The 10,590-nt window shown below is 35.2% G+C and overlaps 1 protein-coding gene across 7 annotated transcripts in view; it reads left to right on the forward strand.

Annotated features, from left to right (window-relative positions):
* Positions 1 to 10,590, forward strand: part of LDAH (lipid droplet associated hydrolase) — a 124,439-nt gene that overhangs the window by 96,345 nt on the left and 17,504 nt on the right. For 6 of the 7 annotated variants that reach the window (XR_004273688.1, XR_004273687.1, XM_032294002.1 and 3 more), the window contains one exon: positions 10,286 to 10,368. The exons of the other annotated variant lie outside the window; for it this stretch is intronic. Coding sequence is in view for 4 of the 6 variants with exons in the window: in XM_032294002.1 (XP_032149893.1) it covers positions 10,286 to 10,368 (83 nt within the window). In the remaining 2 variants the exon portion in view is untranslated. The remainder of the gene's footprint in view (positions 1 to 10,285; positions 10,369 to 10,590) is intronic. 7 annotated transcript variants of the gene reach the window in all.

Here is a 10,590-nt window from a genome sequence, read left to right on the forward strand (position 1 = left end):
ATTGAATTCGTTTGCTAGTATTTTGTCGAGGATTTTTGCATATACTTATCAAGTATATTGGCCTGTAGTTTTCTGTTATGTTCTTGTCTTGTCTTGGTATCATGGTAATGCTGGCCTCATAGAATGAATTTGGAAATATTCCCTCCGCTTCAGTTTTTTTGAAGTAGCATGAGTAGAATTGGTATTAGTTCTTCTTTAGATGTTTGGTAGAATTCAGCAGTGTATCTATCAGGTCCTGGGCTTTTTTTTCATGGGAGACTTCTTATTATTGCTTAGATCTTCTTACTCATTATTTGTCTTTTTTTCTCTTTCTTTATGTTTTAATTTTAGTAGATTGTATTTTTCCAGGAATTTATCCATTACTTGTAGGTTTTCTAATTTGTTGAAATGCAGTTGTTCATAGCAGTTACTAGTGAGCCTTTCTATTTCTGTGGTACCCGTTGTAATGTTTTCTTTTTTGTCTCTGATTTTATTTATTTGGGTTTTTCAGTGTGTTGATATTGTCTTTTTTTAAAAAACAACTTTTTTAAAAATTGATCTTTTGTGTTTTTTTAGTTTCAATGTTATTTATTTCTGTTATTATCTGTTCTGATCTTTATTATTTCTTTTATTCTACTAATTTTAGGTTTGATTTGCTTGCTTTTCTAGCTGCTTGAAGTGTATCATTAGGTTATTTATTTGAAGTCTTTTTATTTTTTTGAAATAGGCATTTATTGCTATAAACTTCCCTCTTACTACAAGCTGTATCCCATAGGTTCTGGTATATTATGTTTCCATTTTCATTGGTTTTAAGAGTTTTTAAAAAACTTCTCTCTTAATTTCTTCATTGACTTATTGGTCATTTAGAAGCATGTTGTTTCATTTCCATGTATTTGTACAGTTTTCAAAGTTCCTCTTTGCAAACATTCTGGTTTTATTCCATTATGGTCCGAAAAGATACTTAATATGATTTCTACTGTTTTAAATTTGTTGAGACTTTTTGGTGACCTAACATATGCCCTATGCTGGAGAATGTTCCATGCACTGATGAGAAAAATGTGTGTTTTGCAGTAGTTGGATGAAATGTTCATAAATGTCTGTTAGTTTCATTTGGTCTAGAGTGTAGTTTAACTGCAATGTTTCTTTGTTAATTTTCTGCCTGGATAATCTGTCTATTGCCAAAAGTGAGGTGTTAAAGTCCCCTACTATTACTGTATTTCAGCCTATCTCTTTATGTTTATTAATATTGGTTTATATATTTGGGTATTCTGATATTAGGTACATGTATATTTACTAATGTAATATCCTCTTGCTGAATTGATCCCTTTATCATTATATAATGGCCTTCTTTGTCCTTTTTATTGGTTTTGACTTAAAGTCTATTTTATGTGCTATAAGCATAGCTATTCCTACTCTTTTTGAAGTTCCATTTGCATGGAATATCTTTTTCCATCCCTTCACTTTTATTCTCTGGATGTTTTCATAGGCAAGATAAGTTTCTTGTAGGCAGCATATAGTTGAGTCTTGTTTTTTAGTTCATTCAGCCACTCTATGTCTTAATTAGAGAATTTAGTTGATTTACATTCAATGTTATTGTTGGTAGGTAAGGACTTAGTGCTGCCATTTTATTTGTTTTCTCAGTGCTTCCTTTCTTACCCTCTTCGTTTTTGGCTGTGATTTTCTCTGTTAGTGTGTTTTAATTCATTGCTTTTGATTTTTATAATATTATAGGTTTTTGCTTTGGGTTACTATGAGGCTTACAAAAACATTTTATTGTTATAAGTTATTTATAACTGAGATTAGCCAGCTAATCTAATGTTTTTGTAAGCACTCCTGTAGTTCCAGCTAATCTAAGGCTAAGGTGGGAAGATCACTGGAGCCAAGTAGGTCAAGGCTGCAGTGATCTGTGATTTTGCCACCACACTCCAGCTTGGGTAACAGTGAGACCTTGTCTGAAAACTCACATACACACACACATGCAATTGAGAGCACCCTAACTTTGATCACAAAAACAAGATAATCAAAAAAATACACATAAGCTCCCTTCTCCACCCATGTTTTGAATTTCTGATGTCATAAAAAATAATAAAAGAATTTACTTTTAAATTTGATAATGTTTTTCTTTTCTAGAGGCAGAAAAGCATATAAATCAAAGATTGGCCTGTTCTTGTGGTAATCAATTTGCCTGTGAGTCTATTTGGCACTCCAGCATATATAATATTGGAAGAGTTTCAGATTTTAAAATTTCTATTTCCATGATTAACTAATGAGGTTGAGTACCTTTTCATAATTTGACTAACTTCTGAAATTTCTGCTCATGTCTATGGCCCATCTTGATGTTTGCTTGCCATCCTTTTTGTTATTGGTTTGTAGAAGTTTTAAGATACATTCCAGATGCCAGTACCTTTGACATATGGCACATATCTTCTTCCACTCTGTAGATTGTCTCTTTACTCTCTTAATGTCTTTCTGCTAGAAAAAAAAATTCTAATTTTAATGTAATTTAATTTAACGATCTTTATGGGTAGTGTTGTAGTGTCCTACTAAAGGAATCTTTTCCTACCCCAAGTCGTGAAATATTCTATGTTATCTTCTATAAAGTGAATTATTTTGCCTTTTACATTGTGATCTACAGCCTGCTACAATTGATTTTTATGTAAAGTTGGAGGTAGAAATCAAATTTGTATTTTCTTCTTCATAGTAATATCGAGTTGATCCATCATCATTTAGTGAAAAGACCATTTATTCCTTTTCTATTGCTGTGTAAAAAATCATCACAAGCTTAGTATCTTAAAACAACACCTTTTTATTAACTCACAGTATGTAGATAAAAGTTCATGCTGAAATCAAGTGGTCAGTCAGGCTCTTCTTGTCTGGAGGTTCTGGGGGAAAAAAATCCACTTCTGAATTTGCTCAGATTGTTGGCCAGACATTCACTTTGTGTGGCTTTACACTGAGGTCCCTGTTTCCTTGCTAGCTGTTAGATTTTAAATTACAAATTCAATTTCTTTAATATATATAAGCCTGTTCAGGGTATCTATTTCCTTTTGAGTAAGCTTAACAGTTTTGTCTTTGTGCAGACTTTGTCCATTTCATCCAAGGTGTTTACATTCATAACATAAAGTTGTTCACAGAATTATCTGATTATCCTTTTAATATCTGGAATTTGGAGAGATATCACCTCTCTCTTTCCTGATATTGATAATATCTTAATATCTTTTGTCTTCTCACATTTTTCCCTAATCAGGATTAGGATTAGGGATTAGGATTTTTTCCCTAGTCCCTAATCTGGTTAGAGACTTACCAATTTTATTGTCTTATTGAAGAACCATCTTTTAGTTTCATTTATTTTTTTGATTATTTTATTGGTTTCAATGTCACTAATTTCTGGTGTAAACTTTATTTCCTGCCTACTTCAAAGTTAATTGCTCTTCTCTTTCTAGTTTCTTGCAATGGAGGCTAAAATAATTGATTTTTTAATAGAAGTTTTTAGTGCTATAAATTTCTCTCTAACTACAGCTTTGGCCCCATCCCACAAAGTTTGATATGTTGGGTTGTGACTTGCTTCTTTCACTTAACCTAATGTTTTCAGGGTTTATTCATGTTTTAGCATGTGTCAGTACTTCACTACTTTTTATTAATGAATAATATTTCATCGTATGATTTTACCATATTTTGTCTTTCTGTTTATCAATTGATGGACATTCAGATTATTTGCAGTCTTTGGCTATTATGAATAATACTGCTGTGAACATTCATGTACAAGTTTTTTGTAGACTTACATTTCTAATTCTCTTGTCTACAAGTGGAATTGCTGGGTATATGGTAACTCTGTATTTAACATTTTAGGGAACTGCCAAACAGTTTTCCAAAGTTCCTGTACGAATTTACAATTCTACCAAGAAGGTATGAGGGTTATAATTTCTCCACATCTTCTCAACAGTGGTTATTGTTTGCCTTTTTTATTATAGCCATCCTAGTGAAGTAGTATCTCATTGTGGTTTTGATTATATTTCCCTGATGACTAATGATGTTGAACATCTTTTCACATGCTTATTGGCCATTTGTACAGACTGAGTATCCCTTATCTGAAATGCTTGGGACCAGAAGTGTTTTGGATTTGGGATTTTTTTTAGACTTGGGAATATTTGCATATACATGATGAGATACTTTGGGAATGGGACCCAATCTAAACACAGAATTTACTTATATTTTATATATACCTCATATGCATAGCCTAAAGAAAACTTTGCATAATATTTTTAATAATTTTGTTCATGAAAAACGTTTTGACTGCAACCTATCACGTAAGGTTGTGTGTGAAATTTTCCACTTGTAGCATCATGTTAGCACTCCAAAAGTTGAATTTTGGAAGATTTCAGATTTTGTATGTTTACATTAGGGATACTCAACCTGTATATCACCTTTAGAAGATAATTAGAAATGTCTGTTGCAATCCTTTGCCTATTTTTAATCAGATTTTCTTTATTATTGATTTGTAAGAGTTTTTTTTATATTTTATGGCTATAGATCCTTATTAGACATATGATCTTTTCTCATTCTGTAGGTTGTCTTTTTACTTTCTTGATGGTGTCCTTTAAAGCACAGAAGGTGTCAGTTTTGATGAAGTCTAATTTATTTTTTCTTCTGTCATTTGTGCTTTTTCCTGCTCAAAAACTTTCAGTAGGTCACCAGTGCCTGAGGAAAAATTTGCAGCAGATTGATGAGTCTGACATTCGCAGTCCTTCATGATCTGGCCCTAATCTGCCATTTCATTCTCAGACATCACCACATCATTCCTGTGGATCTTACACTCCTGCATACCAAATTCATTCAGCTAGGCCCCTTAAAGAACCCAGGCAAGCTTGTCATCTCATACAGTATTGTTTCCATGGTGAAACAAGTACCAGATTCAACACAAGTGGCCTAGAGTTGAACTTTTGCAACTTTTGTGAGTTCCAGACTGTCTATAATGGCATTTTTTACAAGGGCTAAGTAGGAATGTGTTGTTCTGTAGACATTTTGTGTTTCTGTTAAAATTACTATATATACAAAAAAACAGAAATTGAGATACCTTGATTGTGAACATAATTTACAACTGTAATCTCTGTGAAGGAATCTGGAAAGGTAAATCTACTCTTTATGCTTTATTGATTGATGGTTAGAGTGGTCTGTGTTGAATTTCAGGTGCTCTGAATTACAATGAGAAAGATCCCGACTAAGAAAACGTGGACCACATGAGTCATTCTTGCGCCTAACAAGGCTTGCCACTTGGGGTTATTCTGTCATGTACAGGAAAGCACTTCTGCTTTCACTCCTTGGGACACAGTACTCAGTCTCATGGTAGCAAGAGAGAACTCAAACCTACTATGTCTGCAGGGAAGATGGGGAAACAAGTCTTGTCCACCAGTCTTGGCTACACTGCAGACAAAGTGCCTTTGAAACACTGTATCAAGAAATTAGAATCTTAGCTGGGGCTGAACTGTCCATATTAAACTCAGTGATAGCCACATTACACAGGAAAGCTGGTAAGTGCATGGCTATTTATCAGGGCCTGCTGTAACAGGAAAGAAGCAGGTCATTCTGACTGCATCTAAAAGGAATAACATTCTTCTTCCCATAAGCAAAGAAGGTATCTCACATCCAGGAACATAGAATCTGAACTCTCAGAAAGTCAAGGCTAAAGGAGAAGGCATGAAGAAATTATTTTCCTGAACTTTATAGGATATAGAAGCCAAGGTTATCAAAAAGAAAATAGAAAACAAATATCCTAATAGGAAAACATGGCCTTTCCTCTGACAAGTATCTTAAATGAAAACTTTTCAAATTGGCAAAACAGCCTTTCTTCATGAGTTCACAGCTAACAAATACAGATGAGGGCATCAGACACAACTTTTAGAGAACATGGCTTTATACAGTGCAAGTATATCAGACATTCCTCAATATAAAAGACCAAAACAGAAATACAGACTTGGGGTAGGGGAGGTCAGGAAAGAAAGACTACCATGACAGGAAAAAGGAAAAAAAACTTTCATTATGAAACGCCCTCTAATCTCAGAAAGATGATATAACATCTATGAAACAAAGAATGCTATAAAAAAGGAAAGAGAGCAAGAAAATATTCTGGAAATTGAAATGTTCACAGCCAAAATAAAAATTCAATAGAGAATTCAACACAGAAGAAAAAGTTGAAATCTCTTAGAAAGTAATACAAATTGAAAAAGAGAAGGGCTATAGAAGAAAAATATGACTTAGAGGATTAATCTAAGAAATCCAATATCCTACTAGTAGGAGTTCCAGAAAGAGAGGATGGAGAAAACAGTGAAATAAATTATCAAAGAAATAATAAAAGAAAATATTCCAGAACGAAAGTTGGTAAGTCCAAACAGTGAATGGGCCTACTGGATTTCCAGTCCAATTAAGGAACAGAGGATTTGTATTATGGCATATTCTTATGAAACTTAAGGATTCTAGAGCTAAGAGAGCTGAGCCTGAGGATAAGGAGATGGGATAGGGGTAGGGCAAAGGAAAGTAGTCACATTCCAAGAAATTAGAATTGAACTCATTAACCTTGGACGCTAGAAGATAATAAATTTGGAGGGTAAGCCTTTTTCAGCTTAAAATTCTATATGCAGCCATACTATGTGATTCATGTGGAAAAAGAAACAAAAATTAGATATGTAAACATTTATAAAAATTCCTGTATATCTTTTTATTAGTTACTGCAAAATGTGCTTCAGTAAAGTAAGGGAATAAACCAAGAAAGAGAAAGTCATGAACAGAATCCATAAAATAGGGAATCCAGTCCAGAGAAGTGGTAAAGGGAGGTCCAAGGATGACAGCTATGTAGCAGGCCTGGAGAACAACCAGTCCAAGATTGGATCAGAAGAATGGAAGGCTCTGTGCGGCGGGGAAGGGATGGAATAAAGGAATTATTGGATGTGTTTGCACATTTGGGAATAAAATCTGGTACATTTTTAAGAAAGTAGGGAATTTTCATTGTCTACCCATGAAAAAAGAAAACAAATAAAGGCAATAAATAATTCTAGGAAAGACAAAACCATGTACAAAGAAAGAAACTATAACCTATTGGAAGGGAGGCAGGGAAGTGAGAGAAGAAAGGACAGGCAGGTCACCTGGGATTCCATCAACCAGAGATAACGTGTTATTATTTTGTTTATCTTTTCAAATAAATCTGTACCATACACATATGTATCTTTATAACAGTGGGATCATACTGTACTATTTTGTGGTTTGCTTTTTGTCAGTTACTATTATTTTTAAATATGTATTTGACATTATATATCCTGCAGGATAATATTTAATAGGTTATAGAATAATTAATTTAGTGAATAGACCATAACGTATTAACCAAATCCCTGTTGCTTTGATTTATTTGGTCCTTATAAGTTCCCTGAAATATAGTAAAACAAAAACAGCTCTGATTTTGGAACCAGGACTTAGAGTCTTAACTGTGACTAAATATCCTGTCCTGATTTAGGAGATTAGGCCAAGAAAATGCAGAATATTTACTCCTATATGTATTCATGCTAATATCACAGACAGACAAGAATGATGAAGGTGCCACTTTTGGCCGGGCGCAGTGGCTCATGCCTGTAATTCCAGCACTTTGGGAGGCCGAGGCAGGCAGATCATGAGGTCAAGAAATCGACACCGTCTTGGCCAGCATGGTGAAACACTGCCTCTACTAAAAATACAAAAACTAACTGGGCGTGGTGGCACGCGCCTGTAGTACCAGCTACTTGGAAGGCTGAGGCAGGAGAATCACTTGAACATAGGAGGTGGCGATTGCAGTGAGCCAAGAGCCAGACTGTCTCAAAAATAAATAAAAAATAAAGTGCCACTTTTTAGTATTACATCATGGCTATATTTAAGGGAACATCTCCTATCCCCTTCTCTGTCTAGAGTGCTGCTAACCCAAGTATCTGCATGGTCCATTTTCTCATTTCATTCAGGTCTCTCGCTATTCACACATCCCCTTATCAGGGAGGCCTTTTTGGTGCACTTTACATAAAATAGGCCACCACTGTCACTGCACAGACTTATCTGCTGAGCTGATTTTATTTTTTTCCATAGCACTTTCTCACCATCTGTCATCCCAACACTAAAATATAAGCTCAAGAATAGTTTTTCTGTCTTACTTGTTTCTCTATCTCCAGGGGCTAAAATAATGCCTGGCATAAAGTAAGTAGGTGCTCAGTCATCTTTGAATGAACAAACAAATGAATGAGTTAATTAACTGGGACTTAGAAAACTATGGGAACAACCCAAGAAAGCAGTGAAGGGAAATTCTAAGTTGACAGAGGTCCAGTTCCAGGTTAGAGCAGAAGGTCTAAGGGTCCAGGAAAGGAGGTCTCCAGGAAGAACTGACTCAGAAAAATTTCGATTGAGTAGAGTTAGAAAAAAAAAGGAGGGGGTAACTTTAACAAAAACAAATATTGGAGGACAGAGACTTAACTTTTAAGAATGGAAGTCTGCTTGGCTCAGCAGTGAACAATATTTAGAAGTAAAAGCATAAGTATATTAGTAAGAATAGAAGAATTAAACAGGAAGGAATGGTAGGGCTGTAAAAGTGAGCTAAACCCTCATCTCTCATTGCAGCTCAGCAACGGTAATGAATAAGTTATCGAGCAATGGCAAGATGGTCATAAATGTTTGGAGGTTTGGTGAAAACTGTTGGAAGAACAGCTAAAAGAGTTAAGAGATGCTTCCTCTAGGAAACGGGTCTAGAAGTGGGAAATGATGGAAAAGGAAACTATAGTTTTGCACTGCAGGCATTTCTGTGATATTTGATATGAAATTATGTATGTGTGTGTGTGTGTTACCTTTATAAAACTGAAACTATCAGCACTTGGGAGGCTGAGGTGGGCAGATCACTTGAGGTCAGGAGTTTGAGACCAGCCTGACCAACATGGCGAAACCCTGTCTCTACTAAAAATACAAAATGAGCTGGGTGTGGTGGTGAGCACCTGTAGTCCCAGCTACTTGAAAGGCTGAGATGGGAGAATCACTTGAACCCAGGAGGTGGAGGCTGCAGTGAGCCAGGGTCGCACCATTGCACTCCAGCCTGGGCAACAAAGAACAAAACTCCATCTCAATAATACTAATAATCTGGAACTAAAATTCTAGATAATTGAAGCCACGGGGATAGAGGCAGGATGGGAGGAAGGCATGGGGAAAGTACAGTGTGCTAAGGGCCTGCCTTGTTTAGATGAATGATTTCAGACAGCAAGAGAAAATGTAAGTTTGCAGTTTTTAGGTAAGGCTAACCACTAGATAAATAAAAATGGAATTTATGCTTTCAGATTGTTAATGAAAAGAAATTTGTTAAAGCCTGGGTGAGGAGGAAAACTCATCATTCACACTAAAGATAAGAGTCAGAAATAACAAGAAAGTGTAGGGTATATAAAACAAGATGACTGTGGTCAGACCAAATAGCTCCAATCTCAATATATGTGAATATGTTTAGTCTGTCTATTTAAGAAACAGAAACTTTCAAATTATATTTTTAAAGAAGTCAGCTTACATGATTTCAAGACACACACTTAAAACAAAATGACAAAAGATTGAAAATGAAGGGAAGGGCATATACCAAGCAGATGCTGGCAAAGAAGAAAGCAAGATAATAGTAATGCCAGCCAACATGGAATTGAAGGCACAAGCATTGAATGAAAATTTTCTTCCCAGTACAAGAAAGCCACATTTATTCATGTTACCCCTGGCTTTCTTCCTCTTTCCTAGGTATTTGACATCTTGAAAGTGAGCATCACTTAGCTGATTTTGCAGCCAATATAATGGGACCAACCCTTACTGAAAACCCCTGGAGATCTTCAAACGTATTTTTAAAAAATAAATATTCCTTTGTTTTATTTTTTTTTAATCCAGTATGCTTTCATGTTAATAACTGTTTGCATTTTCTTGGCATACATGATTTATTGGTAGCAATTTGTGCTTCTAAGTCTTAAATTGAAATAGCACATATTGGTCTGGTACAATTACACACATCATCTGCTGTGGTGTCTGACATTGGGCTGTGGAACCATTGAACGTTTGCTATGGAGAAGTCAGATGAGGTTGGAAGAAGGTTCTTTTAAAGTAAATGCTCTTGTTTCCAGAGACTGTGTGCATATTGCCTGACTCACAGTCCTCTCTTGGCCTCACCAGTATCTCTCATCAGATAGCATATGCCAAAAGAAAGGAGGAACATGAATTTACTAAAATTAATTTGAAATTTGTGTTTGTTCTGTGTATTCTAAATGGTTGACTTTTTATTTTTTAAATGTAGCTAATGCTGCCTACCTTGGGGGCCAAGAAATGATGGAGGTGGTGAAGAGGGATGACGAAGCCATAAAGAAGCATTTATGTAAGGTAATCACTTTAGTGCTGCAAGGGGATAAGTAATACTTAGATGGGCAGAGACTTTTACTGAGGGCAAAGGACTAGAACTAGTTAGAATCTGTAAGACTTTAAGGGTTTGTAGAATGACGTAGAGTTCTACTTCCAGTTAAAATTATAATTATCCTTGAAAGCTGCATAGAGAACAGTAAAGCTGATTGCATAGTAACTTAAATATATCTTACCACCTGTTTT

Source organism: Sapajus apella, unplaced genomic scaffold, assembly GCF_009761245.1.
Source record: "Sapajus apella isolate SASKATOON/1434 unplaced genomic scaffold, GSC_monkey_1.0 scaffold31, whole genome shotgun sequence".
In the NCBI taxonomy this organism is placed as follows: domain Eukaryota; kingdom Metazoa; phylum Chordata; class Mammalia; order Primates; family Cebidae; genus Sapajus; species Sapajus apella.